The 14,632-nt window shown below is 42.2% G+C and overlaps 1 protein-coding gene across 42 annotated transcripts in view; it reads left to right on the top strand.

The window, feature by feature from the left end:
- OBSCN (obscurin, cytoskeletal calmodulin and titin-interacting RhoGEF) overlaps positions 1 to 14,632 on the top strand; it is a 231,601-nt gene that overhangs the window by 112,474 nt on the left and 104,495 nt on the right. For 41 of the 42 annotated variants that reach the window (XM_042249479.1, XM_060416153.1, XM_042249500.1 and 38 more), the window contains 2 exons: positions 4,297 to 4,572; positions 14,219 to 14,494. In XM_042249479.1, coding sequence (XP_042105413.1) covers positions 4,297 to 4,572; positions 14,219 to 14,494 — 552 coding nt within the window. The remainder of the gene's footprint in view (positions 1 to 4,296; positions 4,573 to 14,218; positions 14,495 to 14,632) is intronic. The other variant, XM_042249478.1, reaches the window with a different exon arrangement.

Here is a 14,632-nt window from a genome sequence, read left to right as displayed (position 1 = left end):
TCTAATTTATCTTACATAGAGAACATATCATTGATAGCAAAATATGACAAAGTAATTATGAAGAAGTAACACAGTTTGGTCTATTGATGATATTAAGGGTAATATCTTCCACAAAATAATAGTGAACTGAATTCAGCAGTTTCTTAAGAGGAAAATACACTACAGCAACAGCCAAATTCCAGGAGCGTGAGGTTGGTTTAAAACAAGAATCAGTAGAAAACTTGATGGAAAGCTTAGTGTCAATAAAATAAAAGAAAAATGATATGATTTCCCCAATAAGTGGAGAATAAAAATGCTCAGTAAAATATAGTTACATATATCCAAGAGAAATACTTGATAAAATTGAGCATTAATTCCTGCCATAAAATTCTTATAAGGATTCTTCTTTCATTTAGTCATTGGCAGTATAGAGAAAAACTGGCTATCCTCGTCCATAAAGTGAAACCTTGAAGGCACTGCCTTTGCAGCAGGAACAAGAGAAGGAAGCCAGTTGTCACCACTTTGATGCTACATTCACAACACACTAAGGAGGGAACTGAAAGATTAAAAGTTAGAAAAATAAAAATGAAACATGCAGATGATATGGTTAGCAATTTAGAAAATCTAGAAACATTGATTACTACACTTATAAGAAAACTGGTAAACATCACTGCATACAAAAACAATTCACAGAAAACAATTCTATATCTATATACCAGACACAAACACCTGGAAGGTGAAATTTAAAAGAATGGCAATAACAGCATATGGGTCATGTTACTAACTCAAAGTCTAATCAGAGGTCTTCAGGACTTGGTGAAAGTATTAATATTAAACGTTGCATAGAGGCAGGAAACAGATATAAATAAGTGTATACAAATCTATGGAACTCAGAGACGTTCACTTCCCATTAAATGCCAAATCACAGTTCTTTGGGGTGTTAGAATATTGACAAGTTGATTGCAACAGCCAAAGAGAACCAAGTGACTCTTAAAAAAATGAGGACATTTGCTCCAACCTAATCATGACTAAAAAAAATAAGTTACAGCAATTTAGACAAGTGGGTGTCAATGCAGATAAATAGCCCAAAGGAATGGAATGGTGAACTCACACCGAAGTGTAGAGAAAGGAGGATCTTATCATCATTAATGGTAAGACCATTAACCGTACGGAAAAATAAAATAACATTGGAATCTGCCTCCTACCACACAAAGAACCAACTCCAGGCAGGTTAGAGACCTCTGTGTGAAAGGTAAAACAGGCTTTTATCTGACAGTAAAGACTATTTAATGACCGTGGGATAATGAAAGATTTTTAAACAGAACGTAAATGCAGAAACCACAGAGGACAAACTGATACAGTTGCCTTAATTAAATAACTTAATCTCACCAGAAACATTATTACAAAATGAAAAAGGTAGAGCACAAAAGTGGGAGGACAGATAAACACAACAACACGTTTCACTCTCCTCTTTCACTCTCATCAAGAGGCTCTTCAGTTCCTCTTCACTTTCTGCCATAAGGGTGGTGTCATCTGCATGTCTGAGGTTATTGATATTTCTCCCGGCAGTTTTGATTCCAGCATGTGCTTCCTCCAGCCCAGCATTTCTCATGATGTACTCTGCAATAAGTTAAATAAGCAGGGTAACAATATACAGCCTTGACATACTCCTTTTCCTATTTGGAACCCGTCTGTTGTTCCATGTCCAGTTCTAACTGTTGCTTCCTGACGTGCATACAGATTTCTCAAGAGGCAGGTCAGGTAGTCTGGTATTCCCATCTCTTTAAGAATGTCCCACAGTTTATTGTGATCCACATAGTCAAATGCTTTGGTATAGTCAATAAAGCAGAAATAGATATTTTTCTGGAACTCTCTTGCTTTTTCCATGATCCAGCAGATGTTGGCAATTTGATCTCTGGTTCCTCTGCCTTTTCTAACACCAGCTTAAACATCTGGAAGTTCACAGTTCACATATTGCTGAAGCCTGGCTTGGAGAATTTTAAGGATTACTTTACTAGCATGTGAGATGAGTTCCAATTGTGCAGTAGTTTGAGCATTCTTTGGCATTGCCTTTCTTGAGGATTGGAATGAAAACTGACCTTTTCCAGTCCTGTGGCCACTGCTGAGTTTTCCAAATGTGCTGGCATATTGAGTGCAGCACTTTCACAGCATCATCTTTCAGGATTTGAAATAGCTCAACTGGAATTCCATCACCTCCACTAGCTTTGTTCATAGTGATGCTTTCTAAGGCCCACTTGACTTCACATCACAGGATGTCTGGCTCTAGGTGAGTGATCACACCATCATGATTATTTGGGTCGTGAAGATCTCTTTTGCACAGTTTTTCTGTGTATTCTTGCCGCCTCTTCTTAATATCTTCTGCTTCTGTTAGGTCTCTACCATCTCTGTCCTTTATCAAAGCCCATCTTTGCATGAAATTTTCCCTTGGTATCTCTGATTTTCTTGAAGAGATCTCTAGTCTTTCCCATCCTATTGCTTTCCTCTATTTCTTTGCACTGATCAGTGAGGTAGGTTTGGTTAACTCTCCTTGCTATTCTTTGGAACTCTGTATTCAAATGGGTATATCTTTCCTTTTCTCCTTTTCTTTTTGCTTCTCTTCTTTTCACAGCTATTTGTAAGGCCTCCTCAGACAGCCATTTTGGTTTTTTCATTTCTTTTTCTTGGGGATGGTCTTGATCCCTGTCTCCTGTAAAATGTCACAAACCTCTGTCCGTAGTTCATCAGGCAGTCTGTCTATCAGGTCTAGTTCTTTAAATCTATTTCTCACTTCTACTGTGTAATCTTAAGGGATTTGATTTAGGTCATACCTGAATGGTCTAGTGGTTTTCCCTACTTTCTTCAATTTAAGTCTGAATTTTGCAATAAGGAGTTCATGATCTGAGCCACAGTCAGCTCCCAGTCTTGTTTTTGCTGACTGTATGGAGCTAATTCATCTTTGGCTGCAAAGAATATAATTAGTCTGATTTCAATGTTGACCATCTGGTGATGTCCATGTGTAGTCTTCTCTTAAAGAGGAGAGTCAAAAAGTTGGCTTAAAGCTCAACATTCAGAAAACTAAGATCATGGCATCTGGTCCCATCACTTCATGGCAAATAGATGGGGAAACAGTGGAAACAGTGGCTGACTTTATTTTGGGGGGCTCCAAAATCACTGCAGATGGCGACTGTAGCCATGAAATTAAAAGATGCTTACTCCTTGGAAGAAAAGTTATGACCAACCTAGACAGCATATTCAAAAACAGAGACATTACTTTGCCAACAATGGTCTGTCTAGTCAAGGCTATGGTTTTCCAGTAGTCATGCATGATGTAAGAATTGGACTCTAAAGAAAGCTGAGCACCGAAGAATTGATGCTTTTGAACTGTGGTGTTTAGAAGACTCTTAAGAGTCCCTTGGACAGCAAGGAGATCCAGCCAGTCCATTCTAAAGGAAATCAGTCCTGAGTGTTCATTGGAAGAACTGATATTGAAGCTGAAACTCCAGTACTTAGGCCACCTAATGTGAAGAGCTGATTCATTTGAAAAGACCCTGATGCTGGGAAAGATTGAAGGCAGGAAGGGGACGACAGAGGACGAGATGGCTGGATGGCATCACCGACTCAGTGGACATGAGTTTGGGTAAACTCTGGGAGCTGGTGATGGACAGGGAGGCCTGGTGTGCTGTAGTCCATGGGGTTGCAAAGAGTCAGACACAACTGAGCAACTGAACTGAACCATCAACACTGTATAACATTTAATGAATCTGGAAAAAATAGACTGCAAATCTTGAAAATTGTACAAAACTTGAACTACAGAAGAGTAAACTACCGAATAACTATGAAACTCATATTCTTCAGTTTGTGAATCCCTAGGACCAGGCCACAGTGGTGCAGCTTCACTCCCATCAGGTTGCTAACAGCTGACGACACTGAGAGTGTGGTTAGGGTGGAGCCTCAGGAGCTCTCATTCACTGCAGATGAGAACGTGCCCTGTGTAGCTGTATGGAAAGGACCCTGGCCTCCCATAGGAAGGTTGAGGAATGCATGACTCTGCACTTCTTCTCCGAGAGGATTTGTACATGAGAGAAGTCTTTCACAGCTTCTCATTGGAACAGCCTGCACAGATCAGGGGTGGAATATAGAAATAAATTGTGTTGCTTGTTGCTGAGAAGGTGGTGGAGTTTCTCTGGGTCACAGAGCTGGTGCAAAGCCTGCAGAAGCTTCCTGTCTTCTTGCCTCCCCATTTAATCATTCTTTCCTCAGTGTTGCATCTTGACATAGATGGGGTCTCTGACCCTGTGTATCCCCCTCTGTCCCCAGAGCCCTCGGTGGTGTTCGCCAAGGAGCAGCCAGCACGCAGTGAAGTGCAGGCCGTGCCGGGGGCGAGTGCCACGCTGAGCTGCGAGGTGGCCCAGGCCCAGACGGAGGTGACGTGGTACAAGGACGGCAAGAAGCTGAGTTCGAGCTCGAAAGTGCGTGTGGAGGCCACGGGCCGCGGGCGGCGGCTGGTGGTGCAGCAGGCGGGCAAGGCGGACGCCGGGGAGTACAGCTGCGAGGCCGGGGGCCAGAAGGTCTCCTTCCACCTGGATGTCACAGGTCAGTCGTTTGTGGTACTTAGTCTTGTTTGGAGATGGTGGTTGAATTGCATTAGACCCTGATACTCTCTTATTAGACGTCATCTCTTCAGGCCTCCCATCCTCCTGCCTCCTGTTTTCATGCCCGTGACTGGGGCAAGGAAGACAAAATGGAAAGGGTGTGTATGAGAGGAAGAGGGACCGTTCTTGAACACCTTGTGGTGCTTCCATGTAGCAGTGTTTAATCACGCATCCTGAGTGTGATTAACGCTGCCCACGACCCTTGTCATGTTCCTTGGTGTCCAGGACCGTGGCTCTATTGGATGCTTGAATTCTGAAATAGACTAGTCATCTCACACCTGAGTTATGTGACTGCTTTTTTGGATGGCTGGGTATGCCCTCTCTTAGAACCATATTGGGGTTCTCACTAGTCAGAGACTCTTGCATCTCTTTGTATAAGGTTGAGTAAACTTTGGGTTATTAATTTTTTCTTTGTTTTAAGACCCTCATGTACATTTATGTATAGGAATGCCTAGGAGATATTGTGGGTTTGGTTTCAGGTCACTGTAATAAAGTGAATATGCAACCCACTCCAGTATTCTTGCCTGGAGAACCCCATAGACAGAGGAGCCTGGTGGGCTGCTGTCCATGGAGGTCGCACAGAGTCGGACACGACTGAAGCGACTTAGCATGCCTGCATGCATGCATGATTGCAATAAAGTGACCTAACAGATGTTTTGTTTTTTCAGTGCATATAAAAGTTATGTTTACGCTGTACTGTAGTCTGTTAAGTGTGCCCTGGCATTATGTTTAAAAATGTACATACTTTAGGCAAAAAATGCTTTCTTGCTAAAAAATGTTAAACATCATATGAGCCTTCAGTGGGTAATAGTAACATCAGAGACCATTGATCAAAGATTGCCATAGCATATATCTGTTCAGTTCAGTTTCTCATTTATGTCCGACTCTTTGCAACCCCATGGACTGCAGCACGCCTGGCTTCCCTGTCCATCACCAACTCCTGGAGCTTACTCAGACTCATGTCTGTAGAACTGGTGATGCCTACCAACCATCTCATCCTCTGTTGTCCCCTTCTCCTCCTGCCTTCAATCTTTCCCAGCATCAGAGTCTTTTCAAATGAGTCAGTTCTTTGCATCAAGTGGCCAAAGTATTGGAGCTTCAGCTTCAGCATCAGTCCTTCCAATGAATATTCAGGACTGATCTCCTTTAGGATGGACTGGTTGGATCTCCTTGCAGTCCAAGGGGCTCTCAGGAGTCTTCTCCAACACCACAGTTCAAAAGCATCGATTCTTTGGTGTCAGCTTTCTTTATAGTCCAACTCTCACATCCATATATGACTACTGGAAAACCATAGCTTTGACTAGATGGACCTTTGTTGGCAAAGTAATATCTCTGCTTTTTAATATGCTGTCTAGGTTGGTCATAGCTTTCCTTCCAGGGTCATTTTCTTCCATAGCATTTCTGCTGTAAAACAGTGCATATCAGCCATAAGTGTGTGTATATATATCCCCTTCGTCTTGAGCCTGCCTCCCACTCCCCGCTCCCATTGCACCCCTTAGATCATCACAGAGCACCAAGCTGAGCCCCCTGTGCTGGACAGCAGCTTCCTGCTAGCTATCTATTTCACACATCCTGGTGCATATATATCGGTGTTACTCTCTCAGTTAGCCCCTCTCTTCCCCCTCACCTCATCCACAAGTCCATTCTCTGTCTGCATCTCTGTTCCTGCCATGCACATAGGTTCATCAGTATCATTTTTCTAGACTCCATAGATGTGTTACTATATAATATGTATTTTTCTCTTTTTGACTGACTGCATGCTGTGTGTCAGGCTCTAGGTTTGCCCACATTACTACAAATGACTCAATTTTATTCCTTTCTATGCCTAAGTAATATTCCATTGTGTATATGTACCACATCTTTATCCAGTCATCCGTCTGTGGATATCTAGGTTGCTTCTATGTTTTGGGTATTGTATATAGTCCTGCAGTGAACGCTGTGGTATATGTGTCTTTTTGAGTTATGGTTTTCTCAGGTATAAGCCCAGTAGTGGGATTGCTGGGTCATATGGTAGTTTAATATTTAGTTTTTTAATGAACCTCCATACTGTCCTTCAAAGTGGTTGTATCAATTTACATTCCCACCCATAGTGTAAGAGGGTTCCCTTTTCCCCACACCCTTTCCAGCATTTTTGTTTGTAGATTTTTTTTTTTTTTGATGCTGGCCACTGTGACTGGTGTGAGATGATACCTCACTGTAGTTTTAATTTGCATTTTTCTAATAATGATGTTGCGGAGAAGGCAATGGCAACCCACACTAGTACTCTTGCCTGGCAAATCCCATGGATGGAGGAGCCTGGTAGGCTGCAGTCCATGGGGTCACTAAGGACTGAGTGACTTCACTTTTGCTTTTTACTTTCATGCATTAGAGAAGGAAATGGCAGCCCACTCCAGTATTCTTGCCTGGAGAATCCCAGGGTCGGGGGAGCCTGGTGGGCTGCCGTCTACGGGGTCTCACAGAGTTGGATACAACTGAAGTGACTTAGCAGCAGCAGCAATAATGATGTTGAGCATCTTTTCATATGCCTCTTGGCTATCTGTATGTCTTCTCTGAAGAGATGTCTATTTGGGTCTTCTGCCTGTTTTTGATTGGGTTGTTTGTTTTTTGATATTGAGCTCCATAAGTTGCCTGTATATTTTGGAGATTAGTCCTTTGTCTGTTGCTTTGTTTGCAAATATTTTCTCCCATTCAGAGGGTTGTCTTTTTGTCTTATTTATGATTTCCTTAGCTGTACAAAAGCTTTTAAGTTTAATTATATAACATTTGATTATTTTTATTTTCATTGCTCTAGGAGGTGTGTCAAAAAAGATCTTGCTATGGTTTATGTCAAAGAGTGTTTTTCCTGTGTTTTCCTCTAAGAATTTTATAGTGTCCAGTCTTACATTTAGGTCTTTAATTCATTTTGAGTTTATTTTTGTGCACAGTGTTACAGAGTGTTCTGATTCCATTCTTTTACATGTAGCTGTCCAGCTTTCCCAGCACCACTTATTGAAGAAGCTGTCTTTTCTCCATATTCTCAATATCTCCCAGATATATTCTTGCCTCCTTTGTCAAAGACAAGGTGCCCATATCTTATCTCTGGGAGTTATATCTTGTCCTGTTGGTCTATATTTCTGTTTTTGTGTCAGCACCATGCTGTCTTGGTGACGGTAGCTTTATATTATAGTTAGGAGTCAGAAAGCCAGCTCCATTTTTCTGTCTCAAGATTGCTTTGCCTCTTGGGGGTCTCTTGTGTTTCCATACAAATTATACCACTTTTTGCTCTAATTCAGTAAAGAATGCCGTTAGTAACTTGATAGGAATTGCAATGCAGTTGTAGATTGCTTTGCACAATGTAGTCATTTTCACTATAAATTGATTCTTCCGATCCAAGAACATGGTCTGTTTCTTCATCTGTTTGTGTCCTCTTGCATTTCTTTCATCAGTGCTTTATAGTTTTATGAGTACAGATCTTTTGCTTCCTTAGGTAGGTTTATTCCTGGATATTTTATTCTTTTTGTCTTGATGGTAAACAGGATTGTTTTCATAATTTCTCATTGTTAGTATAAAGGAATGCAAGAGATTTCTATGTATTAATTTTGTATCCTGCAACTTTACTAAATTCATTGATCAGGTCCAGTAGAAAAACTAGTGGCATCTTTAGAATTTTCTACATGTGATTGCCTGTCGTCTGCATATACTGACACTTTTGTTTACTTCTTTTCCAATTTGGATTTCTTTCACTTCTGTGACTGCCATAGTGAGGACTTCCAAACCTATGTTGAAAAAGCGTGGTGAGCGTGGACATCCTTGTCTTGTTCCTAATCTTAAGGGAAGTGCTTTCACTTTTTCCCCGTTGAGAATGATGGCTTGCTGTGGGTTTGTTGTAATGGCCTCTATGCCAGTTTTCTGGAGAATTTTTATCATAAACGGTTATATTGAAGTTTGTCAGAAGCTTTTTCTGCCTCTATTGAGATGATTGTATGGTTTTTATTCTTTAATTTGTTGATATGGTTATCACACTGGTTGATTTGCATATATTGAAGAATCCTTGCATCTCTGGGATAACCACTTGATCATGATGTATGATCCTTTTAATGTGTTGTTGGCTTCTATTCGTTAGTAATTTGTTGAGGATATTTGTGTCTTTGTTCATCAGTGATATTGGTCTGTAATTTCCTTTTTTTGTGTGATATCTTTTCTGGTTTTGGTATCAGGGTGATAGTGGCCTTATAGAACGAATTTATAAGTATTTGTAATTCTGAGATTTTGGGGGGAAGAGTTTGAGAAGGATAGATGTTATCTCTTCTCTAAAAGTTTGCTCAAATTGCCTGTGAAGCTGTCTGGTCCTTGACTTTTGTTTGTTGGAATATTTTTTATTACATTTTCAATTTCACTGCTTGTGATTGGCCTGTTTATATTTTCTAATTCTTCCTGGTTCAGTCTTGAAAGCATGCATCTTTCCAAGAATGTATCCGTTTTTTCCAGGTTGCCGTTTTTTTCTTGGATTACAGCTGTTTATGGCAGTCTCTGTGAGCCTCTGTGTATCTGTGGTGTCTGTGCTGATGTCTTCTTTTTCATTTCTAATTTTACTGAGTCCTCGCTCTTTTTTTTCTTGAGGAGTCTAGTTGAAGGTTTATCAGTTTTGTTTCCCTTCTCGAGGAACCAACTTTTACTTTTATTGATCTTTGCTATTGTTTTCTCGTTTCCTGTTTCATTCATTTCTGGTCTGATCTTTCTGATTTCGTTTCTTCTGTTGACTTTGAGTTTTCTTTCTCGTCTTTCCCTCGCAGGTTAGATTGTTAGTGCGAGGCCTTTTCTTGTTTCTTGAGGTGAGATCGCACTGCTCTGCGCTCCCCTTTCAGAGCTGCTTTTACTGCGTCCGATAGGTTTTGTGTTGTCATCTTTTCAGCATTGTTTGTTTCTGTGCATTTTTTAAAAATTTCCTCCTTAATTTCTTCAGTGATCTCTTGGTTATTTAGCAGCGCACTGTTTAGCTTCCATGTGTTTGTGGGGTTTTTTTTGTTTTTTTTTTTTTTGCATTTTCCCCCCTGTAATTGATTTCTAATCTCAGCATTGTGGTGGGAAAAAATGCTGATACAATTTCAATTTTCTCAAATTTTCCGAGGCTTGATATATGATCCAAGATGTGGTTTATCCTGGAGAATGTTCCATGTGCACTTGAGAAGAAGGTGGATTCTTCTCCCCCCACCCCTCCCCCACAGATCCTATACACAGAGAAGTCTTTTGCAATGTTCTTCCTTAGAACTGCCCACTTGAAGCTGTGGCCAAATGTATAGATAAATTGTGTCACCACTGCTGATAAGGTATGGGGCTCTTGGGCACGTATCTAGTGCAGAGCTTAGAGAAGTTTCTAGTCCCTCTACTTCCCTACTTAGTCCCTTTCCCCTGCTGTTGCCTTCCTGCCTTAGATGATCGTGTCTGTGACTTTGCACTTCCCTCCTTGTCCCCAGAGTCCGTAGCTGCACATCATTTGCCAGGGAACAGCCAGTGTTGAGTGAAGGGCACACTGTGACTGGGGGGACAGCCAAGCTGAGCTGCAAGGTAGCCCAGACCCAGAAGGAGGTGACATGGTTCAAGGGTGAGAAGAAGCTGAGTGCCCGCCCAAGAGTGCAGGAAGAGACCCAGGGCTATGCTCAGCGGCAGGTGGTGCAGCAGGCGGGGAGAGCAGACACTGGGGAGTACAGCTCTGAGGCTGGAGGCCGGAAGGTCTCCTTGTGTGTGGACATCACAGGGGGTTCTAACTGAGAGCATTTGGAGGAGATGATGGGACTGACTAATAGACTGACTGGACCCTAGTGCTCTTTACATCAGACTTCCCTTCAAGTCTCCCATCCTTCCACTTCTATTCTTACGCCCGTGGCTGCACCGAGGGAATTTAAATTGGAGGGGCATGGATATGGAAGGGAGTTTGGCCATTCTTGTAAACTTCAAGTAGTTGATGTAACACTTATTCACATGTCCCAGAAGCTGTGTAGAATCCTCCCCATATTGAGGACTCTGGAATCCACCTGGTACTTGAGGTTTGAAGTAGATGAGATGTCTCTTACCTGGGAATATGTGCATATCCTTATGTTGAATGTTTTGGCTGTTCCCACATCCCTCCCTCACCTAACATCACACGAGAGTTCTTCCTAGTGAAACCTGTTTGAATTTCACTGAACCAAAATTAAGGGGACTTTGGCACATAATCATGCTTGGAATTATCTCAAAACTAAAATTTGGTTCATACTAGTTTAGGTGTTGTGGGAGGCTCTTTTCTCTTTCACTTCATGTACCAAATTCTACATCCAGATTTTGTCTCAGCGCCTGTGAAGAGTAAAAAAGGAGCTGACTCTTGGTAGGTACGCACCTGTGACATGCGCCTGAGGTTTAGCATGCTCTTTCCAAACAGCATATGGTTTTCCTTTGTCTTCAGTTAGAACATTTGTGTCAGTATTCTTGGAGTTTGATCTGTAAGCTTAGAAATGGAAACGAATAAGTAGCTAATACTATCAGTTCAGTTCAGTCGCTCAGTCGTGTCCGACTCTTTGCGACCCCGTGAATCGCAGCACGCCAGGCCTCCCTGTCCATCACCAACTCCCGGAGTTTACTCAGACTCACGTCCATCGAGTCGGTGATGCCATCCAGCCATCTCATCCTCTGTCGTCCCCTTCTCCTCCTGCCCCCAGTCCCTCCCAGCATCAGAGTCTTTCCCAATGAGTCAACTCTTCTCATGAGGTGGCCAAAGTACTGGAGTTTCAGCTTTAGCATCATTCCTTCTAAAGAAATCCCAGGACTGATCTCCTTCAGAATAGACTGGTTGGATCTCCTTGCAGTCCAAGGGACCCTCAAGAGTCTTCTCCAACACCACAGTTCAAAAGCATCAATTCTTCGGTGCTCAGCCTTCTTCACAGTCCAACCCTCACATCCATACCTGACTACTGGAAAAACCATAGCCTTGACTAGACGGACCTTAGTTGGCAAAGTAACGTCTCTGCTTTTGAATATGCTATCTAGGTTGGTCCTAACTTTCCTTCCAAGGAGTAAGCTAACTACACCACTGCACTAAAAGCTGAGTTTTTACAGTAGCGGCAGCCATGGTCTCATGAAACAGTATGTACTTTACAGAGTTTCCCTCGTGGTTTGTGTCTCCCTGGCTGGTTCAGAGAGAAGTCTGAGATCTAAATTTCTTTTCCTTTCCGTAGGAGTTTGTTACAGGTAGAGAACTGATTGGGAATGGATTAGTTCTTCCGTGGGTAGTGGATTCATTGTTCATTATACTATTAAAAGCATAAATAAATAGTTTTAAAAAAGAGGGTATTAATATCAAATAACTAAGGCTGTGATCCTACACTGACCTCTGGTCGCCAATACCTAACAGTGTGGGATTGTACCTGTACATAATAGTTTGTGGGTATGTATAGATACCAGAAAACTCACTCTGTACCTTTGTCAAATGTTATTAATATTTTAAGAGAATATGACACATTACTTTATGGTAGTCAATTGGAAAAATTTTGACAATTTGGCCAGTTCCTAGAAAACTATTATCAAAAGTCACACAGAAGAATTAGACAACTCCAACAGTTCTAAACCTTTTAAGTAAGTTGAACCACAGTAAATCATTTTTCTCAGAAAGATCTAAGCCCAGTGGCTTTCCTGGTAAATTATACTAAATAGTTTAGAAACAAATTAATCCATGTTCATGGAGATTCTTCTAGAGAATAGAAAGAGATACACTCTGCACATGGTTTTCTGACAAAATCTGACAAGGAATGTACCAAGAATTAAAATTACAGGTCAGTTTATTGTAGCTATCAAAGGAAAACCCTAGACAAAATATTAGCAAACTGAATTCAGCAATATATCAACAAGATAATACACTGTGATAAGGTTGTACTCCCATATTGCAAGGCTTATGTAGCTTCACAAACAAAGTAGATCAGTGCAAAGCATGAAACGTAAGAAGGAATAACAGATTACATGGATATCAACTCAGAAAATCTAAAAAGTTAATTAGACTTAGTATAAGAGTTGAGAAAATTGCCATGTAAAAAGTCAATATGTGGAAAACATATATTTCCATATAGTAGCAGCATAGTTGGAAAATGAAATTTTAAAAGATTTACAGCATTGTGAAAAGTATGATCTTTCCAGTTCCAAGTAAAATAAAGATGTTTAAGACATTAGTGGGGGAAAATAGTTAAACATTTTTGAGAGAGAGAGTAAAAACTGCCTAAAGAAATGGATGGAAATCTATGGAAGATTCAGATATATTCACATCCAATCAAAATCCAACAAATGTTTTTTTTTGGATAGTTGAAAATTGAGCAGCAGATTCCAAAGGTCAAGTAGAGCCAACATACTCTTGAAAAAGAGAATTGTCATAAAGCTATAGTAATAAAGATACTGGGGTTACAATACAGGGATAGTTATCAGATCAAAGGACCAGAATAGTGAACTCACAATCAGACCTGTGAATAAATGAACTTCCAACTCTGCCGCCATCCCCACCGTTTTTGTTTTTAAACCGGTGAACTTGTATAGGCAATGGAGAAAGGATGGTCTTTTTGATATGGTGTTTTCACCATTAAATCATAAAAAATTGCATAGGTAACTGGAACAGCAGTTAAAAAGGAACTCCAGGTGGGTTTGAGACCAGAGTATGAAAGGAAGACCATAAAACCTCAGATGATGACATAGATTATCTCATGGCTTCAGGGTAAAGGAAGTCTTAAACAGAACAATGCAACAATATCCTGTATTCGACTATATTAAAACTAAATTTGGGGGCCTCCCTGGTGGCCCAGTGGTAAAGAATCTGTGCTTCCACCGCAAGGGGCACAGGTTTGACCCATTGTTGGGGAACTAAGATCCTACAAGCTCTGTGGTGAAACTAAATAAACAGAGTTAAAACAAAAACTTGAGTGAAAAGGCAAGTTATGCAGATGGGTACAGTATTCGCAGAGTGCATCATCTGTCAAACCTCTAGCACTTAAGCGCATAAAGAGCTCTGGAGAATGAGTAAGGGGGAGGCAGAAACCGCTATTGAAAGTCAGCTGAAACACCTGAAGAGTGACACCACAGGAGCGCAAACAGTGAGGGCCAGAAGACTGAAACAGTCGCCAGGGGGATACGACTTCCCTCCACCCGACTGGCCACAGTTGGCACGCTGAGCGTAGATCAGAGGCTGGAGGCTCAAGGTCGCTTCCGCATGGCAGGTGGGAGTGCACCCCTCCCTGAGCTGGCCCGTGCAGAGCGCTAATGCCAGGTGACTGTGGCTGCGACCCTGCACTGCCCTTTGGGTGCCCACCTAGACAGGCTGAGGAACCGATGCCTCAGGACCCTGAAGTTCTCCCAGAGTAGTGTGTACACTGAAGTCTCTTGCAGCGTCTTCACCTGGAACAACAGGCGTGGATCAGTGGGAGAATATATAGGTAAACTTGGTCACTCGGTGAGAAGGAGGTAGGGTTTCCAGGCCACACAGCTAGCCAGGATCTAGAGAAATTTCCAGTTCTCTTGCTTCACCATTTAGTCCTTCCTCCCAGTGCTGCACCTTGACCTAGGCAGTATCTGTGACCCTGTGTATCCCCCTCTGTCCCCAGAGCCCTCGGTGGTGTTCGCCAAGGAGCAGCCGGCACGCAGTGAGGTGCAGGCCGTGGCGGGGGCGAGTGCCACGCTGAGCTGCGAGGTGGCCCAGGCCCAGACGGAGGTGACGTGGCACAAGGACGGCAAGAAGCTGAGTTCGAGCTCGAAAGTGCGTGTGGAGGCCAAGGGCTGCACCCGGCAGCTGGTGGTGCAGCAGGCGGGCAAGGCGGACGCCGGGGAGTACAGCTGCGAGGCCGGGGGCCAGAAGGTCTCCTTCCGCCTGGACGTCACAGGTCAGTTATTTGAGAGGATCTTTTGGAGATGATGTGACTGACTTACAGCCGTGACCGGATCTTTTCATTGCGTTTAACCTCTTCATATCTCCCATCTTCCCACCTCCCATTCTCATGCTCCTGGCTGATCCCAGGGAC

Source organism: Ovis aries, chromosome 5, assembly GCF_016772045.2.
Source record: "Ovis aries strain OAR_USU_Benz2616 breed Rambouillet chromosome 5, ARS-UI_Ramb_v3.0, whole genome shotgun sequence".
NCBI lineage: Eukaryota > Metazoa > Chordata > Mammalia > Artiodactyla > Bovidae > Ovis > Ovis aries.
The sequence above is the reverse complement of the archived record's forward strand: the minus strand, read 5'-3'. Positions and strand labels throughout refer to the sequence as shown.